The sequence below is a fragment of the Rhopalosiphum padi genome, chromosome 3 (genome assembly GCF_020882245.1).
Source record: "Rhopalosiphum padi isolate XX-2018 chromosome 3, ASM2088224v1, whole genome shotgun sequence".
Classification (NCBI taxonomy): Eukaryota; Metazoa; Arthropoda; class Insecta; order Hemiptera; family Aphididae; genus Rhopalosiphum; species Rhopalosiphum padi.
This window is the reverse complement of record NC_083599.1, coordinates 27,784,058-27,806,305: the sequence shown is the minus strand read 5'-3', so window position 1 is coordinate 27,806,305 and position 22,248 is coordinate 27,784,058. Positions and strand designations below refer to the sequence as shown.

Sequence of the window (22,248 nt, the reverse complement as noted above, 5' to 3'; positions counted from 1 at the left end):
ATTGATAACCATTACTATAATAATGTAATGTTATATTATACTTAATTTTTATTAAAATATTTCAGTACTGTTAATTATACGTATTATTATGATAAGAAAATGTGTTATATGTCTTTATTATATTTGCCTCATTGGTTACGTACACATTAATAGTATACTAATTTTATTCGCGCACATAGCTTTTGTTCCACAAAAGAAAAGATGTGCACTGCGCTATATAGAATGAATTAGAATTTTTAGGCAAGAATAACAATATGAAGTAAAAATATGAATATAATAATATTGTAGACAACTTTAAAAATATCACAATAGATATAATGAGATATCACTGTAGTAATGTGACAATAAATGTAATATAAGACAGTATAATATAATATAATTTAATATAATGATATCCAAATGTAATAATATGGCAATAGATAAAAATAATATAAAGAATAAAGATATACAAATATAAATCAAATGTGCAAAATAACATTACCAATATGGCTGTATAATATAATATAGTATAAATATAATATAATGAGAGCTCATCAGCATTGCTCTTACCTGACGCAATTATCTTTAGCTGGCTTTTCGCCCACGCGACCTTCACCGGATTGTATGCAATTTTAACGATAAAAAAATAGAGTTTGTATAAAATACAATTGCAGTGATCACGGTTAGTGCGGCTAAAGGCTAATTGGTAACGAAGAACAAAACAATACTTAGGCGCAATCCGCTCACCGGGTTAAACGTAATTAACTCATACACATGAACATGCAATAATGACGAATCTGAATAAAAAAAATATGAGGCGATAATAAATGAAAGGGGGAGATATGGCCCTGTTGAACGATAGTAGTTTTAGGTACCAATTAATATTTTTAAATGTTTTAATATTAACTATGAAGATTAAAAAACATTAACGTTGTTTGAAATTCAACACGTGACACAAAGACACATAATATATGAACGCTAAAAAAAGACACTGGCTGGGACATAAATCGTAGTAGTGTACAGCTTGAGATTCGGCATGAAAAAGAAAGGAAGGAAAAATATGAACATTTGAAAAAACCGATATGAATGATAACGAACATTTTACAAAAAGCATAATAATTACGATAATGCCACACGCATGCCAACATAATACAACACAAAGCATATTGGCGCGAATAAATATATTGTGGTTGATATTGGTTTAAAAAAAAAAAATTGCGTTTTATTAAAATTTCCCTGTTTCTTCAATAAATATAAATTTGATTAGTGAAGCAATATCTTGATAATAAAATCTTCATCATAATATTGTAAACAAACCAACCGGTAAATAGAACTTGGCCCAATTTAACCGCTCTATATATTTAATGCCAATAATCAACTCAATAAAAAAAAAAAATTGATAACAATGACCGGGTAATGTCGACATTTTTCATATAAACGTCTTTGACATACCTACATATATTCTGTGGGTAAACGTGGTATTTGGTAAGGCGACTATAATAGTAACCACTGCTTAGTAATATATTTTTATTATTATCGCTGTAAGGATGTATATTGCGCGCGTAGATTTTGATCACAATAAGCATGTGCAGCTGATAAAATGTGCTCTTCAAAAATATAAATGTCTTAAAAAAATGGCCATAAAAATATTTATGACTACCATATTATTATTATTAGTTCTTTTTATTACAAATTATTAGGTTTTTGAACATTTTTTTTTGTTAAAAAATAAAAACGCGTCTTTATAAAAACGCGTTTATTTAAAAGTACATAATATTTTCATGATTCTTGTCACAAAATTTAGCCGTAAATATTGATCGTATCTACATATTTGATATTTTTATTCTTCTAAAGTGTTATCGCAGGACTTTGGTGGTCATATGTCATCTGAAAAAAGTATTTGCCCCCAAGTCATAAGGTATGTAAATAAATATTTATAATATGCGTTCAGATAAATCGGGATAAGCGAGGAGCCGAGGACACATGATGTAACCACTATTGTATTTTGTTGATATTTCGTAACGAGATGGTTGAAAATGCATTATTTACATATATAGATATACTCTCAGAAAGACATATTCACGGTGTGCACAGTTTTCAAAGTTTCAGTGTGTTCTCATTATTTATGAAATTTTCTTTTGTTTTTACTTATTTTCACTTATTTGTGTTCATAATACGAGACATCGGTTCGTACAATATTATAAAAATCATTTTACGATCGCTATTATATAATATTGAACGTATTTAAATGATTACCATTCATATGGAACCACTACTTATAAATGTATACTATTTAAATGTTAAAATATAGATACTGCGCAAACTATGTAAACTGTGAAGACCGCTTTTTAGTCGATTTTCAGCTTTTCTTTTTAATCAGTGTCGACAGTCGGGTAGAATAATACTACTAAAACATTGATGCGTGTAAACAGACCCTTATGAATCAGACAAATGAACAAACACGGAGTATCGTCATTTTACAATGTTGATCTACCTTTTCGTCGTAAAATTGTCTCGTTTACGTTTTTCATTTAGTACGTAACGACCCCATAAAATGCAAACTAATTACGTTTTTACGATGTGCGCGTTTTTTTTTTTTTTAAGTTAATTTATAGTAAGTTTGAAACTTCATGATGTATATTTAACAAGCTATTTCATAAAACCGTAAATAAACGATATAAACAATCGTAAACGTAAAAAAAATTACAACACAACAGACTTTGCAAATATAAAGTTAGTTTATTAACGAACATGTTTAGCCATAATAATACATACCGTTGTAACTGTATATATGTATGTATGTATGTATAGTATATATAATATATATATATATATATATTTATATGTATACATATATTTTATGGTGCATATAAGTTAATTGTGTGTAGTTATTCATTGAAACAGTAATCATTTACGAAATAATTGTAAAGCTACCACGTCGAATAAATTGTGGTTTTCAAATTAGATTCAATTATTTTTGAAACAACGATAAAATTGTTTTATTCAATAGAGGAGTACCTATTCTATAATATTATTTTTTGTTTACTTATTATTATTATTTTTTTTTTTTATACGTTCTGAATTTATTTATTCCAGGATAATAGTATAATGTTATAAAGAAAAACAGCACCGAGTTGCATTACGTCTATTCGATGCATCCGACTGGTGTACTTTTTTTTTCTTCTCCCCGACGGTCTTTCAGTATAATAGTTTTTATATATATTTTTTTACTATACAAGTGAATACACTTTTAACGATGTTGGCGTTGGCGTCGGCTGTACCATCGATGACCGGCGGGCGGTCATGGATTAGTCTGGGTGATGGGGGGGGGGGGGGGGGGTTGATGGGACGAAAGAAGTCAATAAAATTCGCAGCGTATGTGTATAATATAATATATATTATATATATATAAATATTATATGTTTACGGAACTGAACTTCAGTTTAGAATTACAAATAAAATCCGGTCGTCGGATGACAGACCTCGGTGACCACAAGACGAATTTACTGCTCTTCGGGGATCAAAAGCGCAACATCAGTACTTCATCACCCATCCTCTCCTTCATTTACTCTCCTCGTCTCATTCTCCTCTCATCACGTTGCCTTTTTCGTATCGACGGCCGTACACTGACATAATAATATATCTTATTTACAGGAGGTTTTAATGATTTGAAAGGAGTCGAACAGGTACCGCGTGATCTGTACGCAGGGTAGGTCTGCAAGTACCATAAAAACTACTCGTATTATTTTATTATTATTAAACCTGAGTTTGTAGACGTCCCTAAAAATTATTATAAAATTATCTTAAAAATAACGTCGTCTTCAACGGAATGTTTCCTTTAAAAGATAGCTAATGACAACAATTGTTTTATAGTTATGCAACAACTAAAACGATAGGAAAACGACGGTTTAACTTACGGAAATTTTAACGCTCCTTTACTTTAATCAAACTAACTATTACATAAAAATCAATTACTAAACTTAGACACGCTAAATAAATAAATAATATTTTGGAAATAAATGTGATCGTGATGAATCTCTGACTGACCAATTACTTTTTATTTGCTAGTATTCCAATAAGAAACCACGTCCGAATCGCCCGATAATTTCTAGAGATATTCAGATAGACAAAAAAAATATCTAATTTATATATATAACGATTGAAATTTGGTACGAGTCAAAAATATCTAAAAACTATTATAACAAATAACAAATATTATGAAAATAGTTTTTCTTGATAAAATATTTTGAATTTCCTAATTAATTAACACTAATAACTTGTACAATGTATAAACATATATGCACTAAATATTAATAAAATTACCTGACAATACTAATAATGCAAAACTTAAGTATCAGTTACATGAAGCGAATTATATACGAGTACCTACTTGGAATGCGTTCTAAAGCATCAAAATAAATAAATAAATAAATGCATTTCATATTGAAGTCCAAGCCTTAATTATTACAATATACGTGATAATATAATATAACGACCTTAACGTAAATATATGCCCATTAATATACATACTCGTCCTCGAGATAGTATCGTATGGTTGTGTGAACGACATACGTGATAAATGCAAACGGACATAAAAAAATAGCAACGATCCCATAGCTGTGTACATTATACGTCAACCACGGTAGTGTTTGGTGATAGTAATGGCGACGACGGTAATGGTGTGTAGTATATGATAGCAGTAAACAGTTATACAGGGTGATTCACCAAGTATGCAAACCATGTACTTAAAAACCTTATTTTAAAATTCACGAGGTTTTGTTTACTGCTTATTGAGTGTAATAATTAACATTATATAGTGTAGTTTCTGTTTTTTATTCGAGGACCTCCATTTTATTGTATATTATGTAATGGATATATTTTTATTTTTAAAATTCGAAATCGTATCTAAACGAGTAGTTTTACAGTTATTAAATTTTTTATTAAAGATATTGGTCTTTAAGAATGGGTTTACACAATAATGAAATATATGTGTCCAATATAGTATTTATTATACTTGAACTAATAAATCAAAATTATTGGTAAATTAATATAATATAAAAAACCACTAATATTTTCAAATAACCAAAGTTCCTGTATCTTCCAAACCCATTATTATAACAAAACACAGTTACATAACTAAAAAATTGTATACTAAATAGTATACTGTAAAAAGGAAGTCATAAATTGAAAAAAACATGAGTTTTCATTTTTGAAGAAAACTTCTAAGTCATATAATTTAAATATGTGGTCTTAATGTATATTTAAAAATTATAAAATTCAAATTTTGAATAACGGCGTTTGATCACGTAAACGATCCCCATGAAATTGGAATTGTTATGGATGAATGTCAAAAAACTTGGATTTAAATATTCAATCGGGTCTCGATAATCCGAAGGAGATTGGGGAAAGGGGTCGTTCGGATTAGCGATTTGTTCGGATTACCTAAGGCTTAAAAAATAAAACAACAATTTTATTGTAATTTAAATTATGACATTTTATTTTTATCTGTATTAATCGTGTAAAAACTCGTAATTTCAAAAGACAATGAATATATAAAAATATTAATATAATTATGAGTATAATTATGAACCTTACTATTTAAAATATTAATTTATTATTATAAATATTATTATATTATTACCTATATTATATTATATATAAATACATACATGCGTACATATTACATAATATAGCAATAAAATAATTCTCAAACCCGCGTTCGGATTACCGCGTCTTTCGGATTAGCCTGTGTTCGGATTATCGAGACCCGACTGTATAATATATTGGATGTCTATACTCTATATGGTAAGAATCTTCAGGATGATCCTCTACGGCCATTTTAGAATATATGCAGTGTACAATAATATTTGCTGTTCTAACTGATGATGGTAGTTGGCTTTATTTTAACGGATACTGCAGCAATAACAGCCTCGGATTGTCGTCGGACTGGGCAGATGTTATTGTTTACTTTTATTATGTAATATACTTATATACCGTCCGTAGTGAAGTAGATCGGCTTAATGGCATTTTAATAATTCAATATATTAAAAGCAGGAGAAAAACGCTCAACTGTTGTCTTCGGGACTGTTTTCAATAGAATAAGAAGAATGTCCCTCGGCGGAAGAAAAGTACATTGCTGAAAATTCAATAGGTACTTTACTTGATCGAGTTAAATTATTGTCTTCGCGAGGATACTCGACACGATTAAAGGACTTAAGTGAATGCGATTTCTTTCAAATACATTAAGCTCGTATTTTACATAATACAACGCACTTTTGTATATACATTGTGAATAGCCAGCCGTATGTATAAATGTATACTTCGTTTTATTTTTATTTTTTTATATGAATAAAATCCATAGTAGACTTTATGAAGTATCGGAAGTTATGATGTTACAGTATAATCACTAGATCCCATCTATGTACGTAAATCATTTCATATATTAATTAAATTCACTAACATGTTATCTATAAAATCTCGAATTTGCTATTTTCTAAAATTAAATATTCTATTAGCGCCACTACTTCTATTAGATGGCTTGGTTCAGCGTTTGGATTTTTGTTGTTTAATGTAAGATTCATCGTGAAGAAAATTAGCATTACATAAACAATATTATTTATATTCTTAAACGACGAACCGTGTAATGGTAGTTACTACGTAAACAGTCGTTATCGTTGAGGTTGTGCATTTGTGTTATTGAACCAGATATTCAGCATATTAAACTGTTTTTTTTTTTTTACAAAGCTTTGATTTGAATAACAGTTATAATAAAAATGAAAATAATTTAATTCGAATCACTTGGATACGTCATAGTTTAATAGATGAAAAAATATTTACATGTTAAAATTCAACGGTAATTTTATCATAGATCATCTGGTCTGTTAGTTGAAATATATTTCAATATATTATACAATAAATGTATAATTTTAAACAATTATACTTTTAAGTTTTACTCGTTTAAAGGATATTTAAATTACAAATTCAATATTTTAAAATAGTGTAAGCAATACGTATAAATTAATTTAGCCCAGTTTTCAGAAACATGTAGTAATAATAGTTTGTTGTTGAATAATTTACGTTCTGATAGACGCCTAAAAATGCATATTATTATGTAAACTTAAATTTAAGAAACTTTAAAACAATTAAAAATTTTTTAATAATTCAATTTAATATTTTTTTGTTTACAGAAGCACATCCGGACAATACCAAGAAACTATATCAGGTATGTTTACTATTTTCTTATAGATGTATTTTAAAGTAAAAACACGAAAACCTTAATAATAATACAGATTGAAAAATAAAATAAAATAATTTATTTAGTAACTATAATATAGATTTACTATTATCGATCTTTGCTCTAAATTCAGGATAACATCAGAAAAAAAACGATTTTGATTGTAAAATCAACACACTCTAAAATATTAAATTAATTATGAATATTTTCTATGGAGAAAAAGGCGTTTCTTATTTCAGTTTTGAGTCTATTCAGGTAGATAACAAACATACGGACATTGGTTTTTATATACATTTGAATAATAAAAAATAATTAATTTTTCTTAAATAAATTGGTTATGTTGATGGTTTTTATATTTTGACTCGACTTCGCCCGAGAAAATTTTTTACAATATTATTTTAATGGGCAGATGGCGCTTGTGCTATATTTCTATTTTTATTATGTCTGGTTCAAACGAGAAAATTTTTTTTGGTGTAAATTTACTCTAAAATAATTTTCAATGATAAATATATTTCTCCTCAATTATATATATAGTGGGTAGTTATTGATATGACAAAAAAAAAGTACTTTATAGATTATACGATTAACAAAACATATATAAACATAATATAGAAAATACCTAATTAAAGTAATTTATTCAGTTGATTTGCTAATTATGTCTGAATATATAGTGTCAATTAGTGATGTTAGCAGGAAATTTAATTGTATGATAGTTTTGTACATATATATTTTGAAAATTTATAATTAATTAAATAATGTTATAAATATATGTACATGTATATTGTATACCTATATATATATATATATATATATATATATTGAGTTATAAGTACTGTTAAAGTCAAGCTTATTAGGATTATTTTAAAATAAGAATAAATTCAACTAATGAAATATATTTGTAATTTAAATAAAAAATATTTTTAACTTTTATAATAGTAAACATTTACTAATAATAAGGTTGTATTTTAAATGAAAAATTAAATTATATATATTTTAGAAATTTTTAGTAAATGTATCGCTATATAATTTTAATCGTGTATAACATTATGATTGTGTGTTAAAATAAAAATAACAAACTATGAATGCCAATAATTTTGTAAGCATTAATATTAAAATTGAATATATTGTTCTATGCATGTGTGTCATTAGATCAAGTGTATAAAAATACATAAAATTTAATTAAACTATAGTTAAAAAAACGATTTGTTCTGTTAAATGAAATTCATTCCAATCATATTTCAATTAAAAATAAAAATTGACTTATTAAACTGTAGAGGACCACAGTTAATAAACTAGTGAACCAAAATTGATAATATGATCATTAATATTTAAAAAAAACGCTCTATCAGAATCCATTAAAAAATATAGTTGTGACTATTTAAAAATAAAATTTATCAATTTATTTTGCTATTGATCGGTACAAGATTTTATATACCAATTATTAAAATTTAGGCATTCTCCAATGCCCTGGGTAGGTTATTACTTATTTTTTTTAGGGCTACGCTCTAACGAAGCATACAAGACGTATTGGTTTATTGCTTACATACCAGGAATATCTAGTCTATTATGACTTTATTTAATTTAAAAATCTCGAAAAAAATACGGTTGTAGTTTACTCAAAAAAAAAACTATACAACTGAAACTAAAGGAAAAAAATACGTGGCAATATCGATAAATTTGTTTTTAAAGCAATCTTGGCTGCACCGTCATTACCAACGTCAATGCTTTTTACATCAAATAAATGTATAAACTTGCTAGGTATATGCACTTTGTACAATGGTAAACGATGACGAACAGAAATAAGACTAGATTTTTATTTTATCTTGGTCCCGGGAGTACACAATATTAAGTCGAATTCATTTAGTTGTAGTCCGCTCGCTGACAATATCGGAGATGGATTGTTTACAGCGAATGTGTCACGCAAGTAGAAAAAAATAAGCATCACATTTTAGATAAGCTGTAATAGACTAGGTCATATTTTTGAGTGTAAAATTTGTTAGAACACTTTTATTTCATTTCAGTATCATCAATTTTACCTTTGTTTTATCGCACAAATCACAATAGTTGCAGGTTATATAATTTCATCCTAAGATCTTATAATTATAATGATGTAATATAATATACAGTATTTTCTAGAATTAAAAAAAATAATTACTAAGTTCTTATTTTTTTTTTATTTTACCTACAAAATTATACAATTTATCTTAATAAGTACATGGCTATAAATTATTTATTGCTTAATTTTTTGTCTTCAAAAATTGGAAACAAAATTGATAATATTATACGAGTGTATAATTTAAATATTAATATTTTCCAGGATAACGTGTATTATCCTAGAATTAAAATTTAATTATTTAATCTTCATACATAGTACCAACACATTATTACATATCTATTTGTATCACAGGTGTAAAATATGTAAACACGTACTTTATCATCAATAATTATTTAACTAAAAATGATATGAATTATCTATTTTTATTTAACAATGATTTCACAACGAAAAGCTAAAAATCAAAAATAATCTTGAAGGTTAACTTCAAAATATCAATTCAAAAATAGGATAAATATTTAAAATAGTTTGGAATGACAACTCTTGTACATCCACACTCCACAGACATAAATATTACTCGTTATTTAATAATACAATTAATTTATACATTTTAAAATTATCAAAAAAATTTTAAAATTACTGGAGATTAAACAAAGTTCAATAACTCGCGGTCGTATATATTATTTATACATTTTTGAAAATTTAACTACAACCCCACACTTCAAGCGGTATTAATTACTTTTTATATATTTTAAACACAGAATTGCTTTGATTTAAGTTTCTATTCTAATTTTCAAATGCCGACATAATACTATTATTACTTCATTATTTTATTTAACCATTAAAATGCGATATGTCTTGCTTTGCTTTGCTAATGCACCAAAAAAGTTTTTGTATCACTTAATAGATAACATTTTTTTTAAATATTTTATAAACATGCTACATGATTGCTCAAATGTATTGTTATCTCAGATTTCGACACCGGAGAAACATGAGACATACATTATGCTATCGTCCGTCGATTCTGAGTTTCTGAATAGTTTACCAACGGATGCGTTGCTGCAAAAAGTAATAAGTCTAAAATAGATTTATTTTATTCTGAAGTCATCACGGTGCATTTCACTCGGCTTCAAACGTTTCACTAAAACGTATAGTCTCAAACCTAATCCGAGTGCATTTCGCGTTACCTCGATACTCATTTTTTTTTACTGTCACTATCGATATATCTTAAGTCGAGAAACAATAGAATAAGATGTTTCATAGTAATCGTTACTATGTATTTATATATAATATATATGTATGCATTATTATACTATATACACTGCAGTTACTATAAAAAAGTGACTTATTCCATTCTTTGTATATAATGTACTATATTGATATTGTATGTAACATTAACCCTTTGCAGCTTGCGGTTATCGCAATTAAATTAAAATATCATAATAATTCAACATTTTAATGACAGACCGTCTATAAAATGTATTTTTTTCATATTATTCTTTTTCTTATTATTATTCTCGTTTTCTACTTACTCACGTGATATGAATAATTATTTATAATTGCACACAATGTACTTTGACGGGTGAAGGATAATCTTTTACTACTCGTTCGTTCCTTATACTTTCAATACGTTTTGCATTGTATTATTATTATTCACGTTTGAAATTTAACTAATGGTATACATTCGTTTCTGTCGGTGGTACTTTATATCGCTGTATAAAGCGAGCTATAATAGACATTTCTACGAAGATTTCTCTAAGACTCTACGGTTGAATATAAGCTCTTCTCCGACGAAACGTATATAAAAGTATAAATTTGTTTTGATCCTCTTTGCGTTTATTTATCTTTATGTTATGGTACAATCTGGCAGTACTAATAAAATGATAGGTAGGTACCTACTCACCGGTTTCCAAACGGAAAAGATTCTAAAGAGGGCGCTACATACATCCGCTTTTTAAAGGGCTTGCTACCGGAACTTCTAACTGTAAATTATGAAAAATGAATATTCAACACATTATAATTTATAATGTGCATTTTCAGTGAATTTTTTAAACATAATGTTATCATTATTGGTTACAATCGTGTGTAATTACACAATATTATATGGAAATACTATTTAACGAGATATAACACAACTACTGATAAAGAATGAAGTATATTTTAATATTTATGACTGCGTTCTCTGCAAACAATTTATAAGAATCACTATTTATCTGAGAAAAAGTAAAACCATTTTTTCGTCAAACATATATACCTACTACGTAACAACATCTATCAAAATAAAAAACAATAACGCTTTCTGAAATTTAATTACGATGGAAAAAAGTATCTTTTGTGATTGTACAAACTGATTTGTCATCTAAATAGTGCGAGAATATTTTCTTGTATAATATGTCTATAAAAACGTTGTTTCAAGTTTATAATAGATACGATAAAAAATGGAGAAAAAAAAACAATAGTGTTGAAAGAGTGTAATTATTAATAGTGATTTGTTGGCTTTTTTCAAAAAATTATAATTACAGGTTTTCGTCGAACTACGTGTGACCCAACGTACGTTTTCTCGAACTATGCTTTAATATACTTGAGTTAATAAGTGCAATGAGAGGGTAAGTGGGTTGAAAGTTTAACATCCAACGAAATACAAGTATATTCAATTTTTTTTATTTATTAATTGGTTTACGTATTTTGTGTAGGATAATTTTTGATTTAAAATACAATAACATCTCAATGCACGTATTATATACCCTAAGTTAATAAATGAAGGTACTTTTAACAATGTTGTATAACAAAAACCCTTTTTTTTTTATAAAAGTAACTTCTAACTTAATAAGTTCCACATACATAAAATATACATGTACAACATACAAATCATTAGTCTTATAAATAATCAAAAACAAATTAAAATTATAATTCTATATGATACGGTGATGTATTGTGCTTACTAAATGGTTAATATCTGAAGTGTTTAACGCGTATATAAATAGAACTTAATATAAATTTCCACAGAAAATGATAATTTTACTCAAACACAGTTATTTCAAACGTTTTAACAATTACACTATCAGATAACTCAGTTTGACGTTTAAAGAGATGTTGGTGCCGAGAACTCTTAAGTTCTTAACTAGTTAATTAAAAATCAACCCAAATTATTACCAACTTCTAGAGTTTTATAATTAGTTCATTTTCCTTTCTGTCAACTATTTATACTGTGCGTATTATTTTTGTTTTTGTCTATTTACTTTTATAAAATTTTCTTATTTTGATTTGGAATAAACATTATACAATTTTGTGAAAAAAAAAGTAATATATGTAACCGATTATTGGGCAATTTTAGTAAATTTTTATCAATTTAGCTTTTAATTCAACAGTTAAAAATAAAAATAAAATCATCTTTCGACTTTAAACCCATCTGAAATTTATAACTAAAAACTCAGTGTGGTCCGAAAACGAAAAATATTTATTAGCATAACAATCGTCGTATTCGTACTGTCCCTCCAACAAACATACACAGCGGCGGCCGAACCGATTGCTAAACCAGTTTATGTCTTGCCGAGTTTATTGACACAGCGTGTGATCCTCGAAGGACTGTGTCTGAGTATGAATTTAAGTTTTTTTGAAATTTTTTTCGCCCTTGTACTACAATTTGTTTATAAGCATCGTTTTTGCGCTGCAGTGCACCACGTTAACAGAGGCGCCACGTACGCGCCATGTGCCCATGTCCCCCAAATAATATTCGTTTAATTATCATTCCATTATTAACGCGAATATTAATTATCGCCTCCGACGCGCCGACCGTGTTGCAATGTACGAAGGGACGATGACGTTGGCTCGACGAATCGTCGACCGTGCGGGGGTGGCGTTTCACGTGCGCGGATGGGGTGAGTGTAAACTGACGGCTGTTTTTCAGCACTATTTGTGCCCACAGAGCCCGGTTATTAATGCAAAATACCGTTAATTAATCGCACATTTTTTTTATTCCTCAGGCCAAATGGGTTTTTTTTTACAAAAAACTTTTAAATTGAAAAACAAAAAAAAGCAAAAAAGTTCGCTTTTATTCATTAATTTAATAACGATTGGCGCGTGCGATGTCGGCGTTCCGCGAAAAAAATTAAGATAAAAAAATTGACGGATGCTACAGACGCTTCGATTCGGTCAGCAAAAATTATCACTAAATTACTATGTAGTCGGGTTAAATTAACGCATTAACATTATTTATGATGTCTTTATGAAAGTCGAACAAATTATGTACGTTTTAATTTTATAATTATTATTATTTTTGGATGTTGATTGAACATTAATTTTTTTGATTGGTTAGGTCTCCAATTATTATTTTTTTTTTTTTTTTAGTACCTTACTGAAAGAATTTCCGTTAAATTGTCGTCAAAATTGTTTGAACAAAGTGCGGAAATCTCGTATATTTTTTTAAGAAGTGTCGGCAGGTATGTTTTTTACGTAAACTCCATCCAGAATCGCTTATTTTCAAGTGCGTTAATTTATCATAGCTTTGAGATATAATTTCAATAATACAACAGGTCCCTATTTTTTAAAGGTAGACTACTGTTATACTTATTTTTTTGTAAATTAATAATACATGAAAAGTCTGCTTTAGCAAAAAATCAAAATTGTCTGACTCGTCTTTGTTATATATTACATTTTACTCGGTATAGCAAACGTAATAAGTTAACATCATATTGTTGAAATGTCAATTGTTATATCTTTTGTCTAACTTATCGTATGAGATTATCTAATCCGTCCATATTATATTATACTTTTATTGTGATCCATTTTGATATTATTCCTAAGATTGTATTTTATATACCAATACGAATATAAAAAAAATATACAAATCCAATCAAACAATATACTAGGAATGTTATTGTTGAAAGGAACGGTTTTATACTGTCAGTTTATTCGTTTGGAACATAGTTTATTAAATTCAATAATTAAATAAATAGTCACCAGCTGCTAAGTGGTAAAAATAATAAAACAAAAAAAAAAACAATTTCCATATAATAAATAATTTTGTTAAACTTGAGAAATTGGTTAAAATATACAAGTATCAAATTAATTATGTATATTGTTGGCATTTTTTTAAATACATTCATAAAAGTTGTTTTGGTAAAATATAATTTACCATTTCTCAATTACTCAATTTTCAATTATAATCTCCTTGTATAAGCTGATACGATCTGTAAGATTTCTTCTAATGAAGTATTTCCGTATCTACTCAAGTCTTCCAAGTCTTATAATTTGTATGCGTTTTCAGTTTTATATTGTATTCTAAGTTTTAATTACATAATGTATTTATTTTGAATTCTACGGGAAATTTCCAATAATTGTATATAATCTATTGGTTTCAAATGACATAATACCAATGTGTAGTAATCTAGTAAATTCATTGTTTTAATCATTATAATGCAAATGTTTAACATTATATTAAAATTAAAACACAGCTATCTGTACCCTATAGTCGATCATTTAATTAATGTAAAAAAAAAAAAAAAATAATTAAAAATTGAATAGCAATATAAATAATTATTTAATCTCATAAAGTTGTAAATTATAATATGATGTTATAAAAAATATAATTAATTATAATAAGTGCCTAACAAAAATTATCACTTTTTTTTTTTGTTAATTTAATATTTTCCAACAGGGTTTAAATTATATATTAATTTGAAAAATATATTATTTAAATTCAGTTGACATTTACTCCATACTTTTATACGTGTTTATAACTTTGGTGTTATTTAAAAGTGTGGATATATGGCTAGACGCGTTTGGTATTATAGATTTTGTGGATCAATTCAAATATATTCGAAATAATAATATTATCTTACTCCTATGTAGAATAGCTTATAACAAATCAGTAGATAAAACAAAATTACATTTTCTTTTTCTTTGTAACCATACTTATTATGTAGCAGTGTTTTTATTTTATATAAACTTAATACTTTATTTAGTTGTGACTATTAAACAACAACAATTTCTTATTTAAAACCTATTTATGTGTACATTGGACATAATAGTTTGTAATTAATTTAGTTAAAATAATTCATACAAATCTAAATACCTAATAACTTAAAAAATATCTTATGTGTAATTTCTCTATTTTACAGCAGTTGTAGATTGTTGTCATTGAGTATCTATTATACTCAATAATATTGTTATTTGCTGAATTTTGATTCAACGATAAATAATTGTATGCAATGAAAAACGATTCTTACCAGATGATCTAACTTTTTGATACCTAACCAAGATTACAAAATAACTATTTTTAACTATTTTCAAGGATAATAATATTTAAATTTGTAATTCTGATTATTTTGAAAAATACTTGAATTTTTTATTTTTATTTCCTAAAAGTACATACTAGATATAATTTTTTTACCAGAAACTTCTCTCAAAGTTTAAAATTGAAGTATTTTTTTAATTATTATTATAAAAGATCGTTGGAAAAAAAAATGAAAAACACACATTATTGTAAAATCGCATCGCTCAGAATCTAAAATAAAATAGTTATAGCTGCAGTAGATTGCTTTGTAATTCAATTAATTGGAATAACAAACCTATTTCCAAAAACATTCAGGTGGCACTGTGTCGGACTATATGTAAATGGAAATTTGTTTTTATTCTTTAGTTATTCATTGACCGTTTGTGGAGTGTTAAAAATAGTTTTTGTATCATGTATATATTCACTATATTCCTGTATAAATATACCTGTTTTTGTAAATTTAAGTATGTATATATACGATACACAAATTACATTTTACTGGAGTCTCCTATATTAATCCTTTATTCATAACTTATAACCATATTATCTAATATCCGTAGGTACGCGTGAACATAATTTTATTATTTAGTAATAATATTTTAGTTTTTGTACTAATAAGCTAGGTTTTTCATCCCTAGTCAATTTCCGTATATTATACCATATAGTATTAATGTCAAATGGCAATAAGTTTCTGTATATTTAAAAAAAAAGAAAAAGAAGAACCATGATATTATATTATAAAATACACGATGAACTTATATTGGCTTTATAATTATTAACGTGTTCACATTTTTTTTTTTCCAATTTATAATACAAATGAAAAATTATAATTTATGATTCTATGATAATATTAAAATATAAGAAGGAAGTAATATAAATTAATTAAATTGTTATCTGGTATAATATTATAAAATAATATTATGATTTTAAGTTATAATATAACCTATCTGGCCGTCGCTCAACTCTAAAGATTATTATTAGTATTTTTTGCTTCCATAATTGGTTATAGCTGAAATTATTCAATAATAAATGTGTATACTTGTATACTTACTAACTTACTCGTAAAAAATGTTTTCATAATAAATATTTCTTAAGTTTTATATTATCATATTTTATATAAAATCGGATTTATTTATTTTTCTAGTTTGAAAATAATTTGGAATGATTTCTTAGCGGTATGAAAACTTTTTGTTAACAATAAAAAAATAAGAATAAAAGTAAAATATAAATACTTGATGAATAAATATTAGTTACTAATTTTGTCAAATCATCATATTATCTTCTAAACCCATTATGATGAATCTAGTATCTTTAGTACACAAAGATAAATAAGTATATTAAAACTACTTATTTGAATCTTAATTTAAATACATCAAAATTTTCAAAAAAGTTGAATTCACTGTAAAAAATGGCGATTTTTATTAAAAGAAGTTGGTATTGCTATAGGGAATTCCTTAAATAATATAAAATATTTAAGTATTTTCAAATATTTAAAAGTTTTAAGATTCAAGGATAAATTCTTTATTAACGAAACAAATGGGGATGAGTAATGAGCATATTTGGTGAATCATCTGAGTATTGTTTTATGCTAATACTTGATAATAACCATAAATGTTTAAAGGTTGAAATTATTGAAATTAAAAAAAAAAAAAAAACAATTATTGAACTTGAAAGATTTTTGGTTTTGAATATTGCTTTTTAACAGTTGCTAATTACCTAAATGTTATCTGGCCATAAAAAAAAAACGCAGCATTTTTATAATGCTATAATAGATTATTTTGGTTTTAAACGATTAGGGAATGAGTGATTTAACACCTGCAAAAACACTCCTCTTATTGGCTGGTTACGTGGCACACATTTCTGAACTACATCCTATATATTATGCAGTTGGTCGCGTATACTCGTGGATCTCCTAAAGTCAGGTTCACGTCTCTAGAATATAATGCACTTTAATATATTATTATAATGTTAACCGACGGCAGGCAAACACGGGATGTGTACGTATATAGTCCTAGCACTGACGGCGGCGGCGGGCGAATACGATGCTTCTACGCGTGTTTATATATTATACTATATATATATACATAATATATTATATTCACTTATTATACGCGGTGTAGTGTATCTATCTATGTATATATAGACACGGAATCTCTCCGACGTTTGACACGGCCGAACGGTTCACTTTGATGCGATCCGGTCGGGGCACGCGTAATGTTATACGTATGTGCATGCCTGTGCATTATTACGTGTCTCTATATTATGTACACGTAATAATATTATACTATATATTATAAACTACGACTGTGTAATATACTATGATATGCGATTCGGTTGTGTGCGCTGTTATTATATCAAATATATATATATATATATTATATAATAATATACAGTGCTGAATACACAGACAGGTATACCTACTACGCGTTATGCGCATAATGTGTGTATCGTAGTACGGCCTACGGGTGTAGGTGGGACGACTGCAGCTGTAGTCGACGACGTGGTCATTGCAGTCCATATTGTAGTTTACACGATGATATTGTTATTATTATAATATACCACGAAGGCTGACCGGCGGCACACTGATGCACTTTAGCACCATCGCCCCATGAATGTATATAATATACATATATATATATATATATATATATAAATAATACTATATCGGTAGGCGTATGTTATAAATTTATAATATACGAGCCAAAAAGCAGCTGATGTAGCCTTTAACGTTACGCACACATACATATGCATGCGAAAATAGATTAAAAATTTTATTTATACACAATGTTATGTTTACGTTATAATAATATAAACTCTTTCCTTAGTATTTTCAAACCGATGTTATAAATCCAATTAGTACGTCCAAAAACATTTTTGGAATTCATTGTAATTGAAAAAAAAATATGTGAGATCCGTCTCGCGTAGGTATTCCAGGAAACAAAAAAAAACAGACACAATGGCTAACGAAGCGGTCTTGTCCACAACGATCACTACAATAAATAAAATTCCAACTAAAGAAATAAACAACGAAACTCTAAAATTAATAACGAAAACACTGAAAAATCGCTAAGTATAGGAATTAGCTAGATAACATCAAAATAAGGGATATAAAATAAAAAGTTACCAAAAGAAAGAATAAATAATCGTAAAAATAATTAAAATATATATCCAGATAATAGAATACTCGTATCTTACACACTTAATCTGATCATCAATAAGGAACTCATCAGTCCATCGTGTATTCGTGTGATACATCGTGAAAAATACTTAATGCAATTAATACATAATAGTGTCTTATTGTCTTACTGCCTTTAATACTCAAAAACATGCCATCTCTTAAACAACACTTCATCATCAGAAGAATAAGCCATCAATCAAATCAACACTGATAGTTTATATAAATACATGGATTTAGGTAAAAAACTTCAACATAATCCTGCAACCATTTATATGCAATCGAACACTATAGGTGCGAATAATCTATGTCCTATGACATTGAAGCATGTACGTCTAGAAAAAAAAAAATATGTTATGTTCGAGCAGTAGTTGTTGATTTGTGAGGTATCTAGGTAAAGTTGAATTTATAATGAAATTCAAAAATCATTATTTACCGCATACTTCAGTGCATCGTATCGCATTCGATTACCACGATCAGTGTTCTATAATAATATAATAATATACAATATGCATTAAACAGAATGATTTTTATTTTTTAATAAATATTTTTTATGGTATGATTTTAAGTAGGTACATATCAGTTGTGGTTTTTGTTTTTTTCATAAATTTTTACATTATGTAATCTTTTAATAAAAAAATATTATCTTTTTGGGAATATCGGCGTATTAGCGTATACAATACTGATTACGGAAATCAGTTATTGAATATTTTGTTTCAATTTGTATTATACAGTCTATAGCTGATTTATATAAAAAAAAATGGACAAGACAACGAAGCTGAAAAAAAAATCATCCTAGCTGTATGTTCATAATTTATTATTTTTTGCAGTATTTATAAACGTTATGTATATATAAATCGTTGTGATTCTATGTGCCCGATGACCCGATACCTTTACCTGGTAGTCGATAGTTTTTTTACTACGGTTTGTTCTTCACGCTTCAGTTTATACGATCATTTTTTTTTATTTTTACCGTACAATTTACTCTGAACCAGATGTCACCATAGAAGACTAATAATACTGATATTACAATTTAATTTATACTATGATAATATATTATTTATTCTTGTATTCCATTTGGATCTATCCATCTGTCATCATTATGTGTGATCGATAGGTTAAAGTTAGATCGAGAAATCCAACATGTAATTAGGAATATCTATAGTGTATAATGTATACGATATAAAAAAGTAATATAAATAAATAAAGAATAGAACCTTCTATTAGTGATTATAGGAACCATGTAAAATTGTAAACGAGTTTAAATTCTCAATAAAATATAAGCATATTTCATAATTAGAAAATTAAATTTGTTAGTTTCTGGGCCACTATAAGAGTTAAAAGTTGCATTTCGTACGGTCCACCACTACTAAACATAAAATTATCCAATATAAGCTAAACGACTATTTATATATTCACTTTTAACGAGTCTTAAAGATTTTATTGTTCAATTGTAACAAAGAAGTTCAAATGCAGCTCCTAAAATGGTATTCTAAACTTTCAAAGCGATGATTATTGTGTAAGATTAAACTAAACGTTATCTTTTTTGACAATTAAAAAATGATAATGATATTATGTATTGTACGTTATATACATTATACAGTATTATAGAAGTTAAAAATTTAAGCATAACTGACGTAAGGAGTTGCTGTGTATAACAACATTGAATATTTGATTGCATTAAATCTCGTTAAAATAATACATTTAAATAGAACATAATATAGAGTTGTTTACGATGCTAACTTAAACAGAATGATTCATCAAGTCATGGAATTTCGGTATTGTATTTTGGTTATAGAATCCGAAAGTATTGTTCTTAAATAAAAATTGTTAGTGTTTCTTTAAATAATTTATTTAAAATGTAATTAATTAGTTTATTTATATCCCCTACACTATATTATATTAACATTCGTATATTACTATAATTCCAATATTCCTTCTAATACTGTCTGATATTTTAGTTATTCTGTAGTTATTTAGTTAAGTTTTTATAATTAATTAACAAACCGTGTTTAATAATTACCACTAGAACAGCAAAATAACTATAGGCTGTCAACATAATAATTAATAATACATCTAAACCACGACTATTTTTAGTTATTTTAATTTTTTTTATAAATTTCGACCAAATTCACAAACATTTTCAAATTATATATTGTAGTAAAAATGTATCTAATATTAAATTACTATATCTAAGGCTTAACAATTTAATACAAAGTTCCTCATCGTGTAACCAAAAAATCTAAAAATATATAGATACAGTTTTTTCTAATAATTTTAAGTTTTACCTTGGATGAAATTAGATGTTTAAATGAATAATAACGATATTAGTTATTTCATTGTAATTTAAAAATAGCATTCGTAGAAACTTGAAAATGTTAACGTTTATCATTATATTTTATACACACAATAACGTTGTTAAAATGCAATGTTTTCAGTAGAAATAAATTCAATCTATCCATTGTTGGGAATTATATAGATATTTTAAAAATTATAGTAAAAAAAAAAAATTAATAAATAAATTATACATTTTTTTAATCACTATATTATAATATTACAAACACGAACTATGAAGCCACCTAATCAACGTTACGGATAAAACCAATTTTTTTAAAATAATAAAATAAGAAGAATTTAATAATATAATTTTTATTATTATTGTCAATAACGGTATGACGATAACAAACAAGCGTCATGTACTGTAAACCGTATAATTAAATATTGGGTAATATATAGTGTATTGCTCTCATTTGCTTTAGAATTAGACCAAAATTAAATTCGTATAGGAAATTCGGTTTTATATATTTAAAAAAAGAGTATATACGAGTATAAATTAAACACTACTTAATTATTTAAAATTGTAAACTGTGTGTTATTTAGTACTTATATTTTTTGATTATTAACGTGGATTTTATAGCTTATCTTTGATAATTATTTATTACAAGTGGCTATATCCTATATGTGTGTGCATAGGCATTTTACAAGATTTATTTAGAATTCATTTTTCCTTATACAAGATATTAAGATTATATAAATTCATTATTATTATAATTTTTTTTTGATTTTCTAATTTGAGTTAAACGTATGAAGTATTATATTATTATATTATATTTTAGATTCTGAACGGAGTGATGAATGTATTGATTTTACAATGATGTGTGTTTTTTTTTTTATTTTTTTTTTTATTTTTGTGTCTGTCATCACTTTTTGGAGTAGTAATAATGCTTCGAGTTTTGGCTTCAGCCCCTCTTTGAAAAGTAAAACTCATCTAGTTGGTACTATGGGGGGTCAAAAGTAAAAAATTTCTAGTAGTTTTCAAAAGCGTCTGGAAAAACCCTGAAAAAATAACGGAAAACGGGAATTTTTACGCATAACCACTTTTCGACAAAATTTATTTTTTGATTTTGCTGTAACTCAAAAACGAATAATTGTAACTTTTGAAATTTTCACAAAATGTTTATATAATGGTTATTTATTTACGATTAAATTTTTTAAGCTACTTATAGACAATTGAAATTTTCGACTTTTCTAAG

At 26.7% G+C, this 22,248-nt stretch overlaps 1 protein-coding gene across 1 annotated transcript in view; it reads left to right on the top strand.

Annotated features, from left to right (window-relative positions):
• Positions 1 to 22,248, top strand: part of LOC132927413 (uncharacterized) — a 389,955-nt gene that overhangs the window by 68,816 nt on the left and 298,891 nt on the right. The window contains exon 2 of the mRNA XM_060991934.1: positions 7,167 to 7,201. Within this exon, the coding sequence (XP_060847917.1) occupies positions 7,167 to 7,201 (35 nt within the window). The remainder of the gene's footprint in view (positions 1 to 7,166; positions 7,202 to 22,248) is intronic.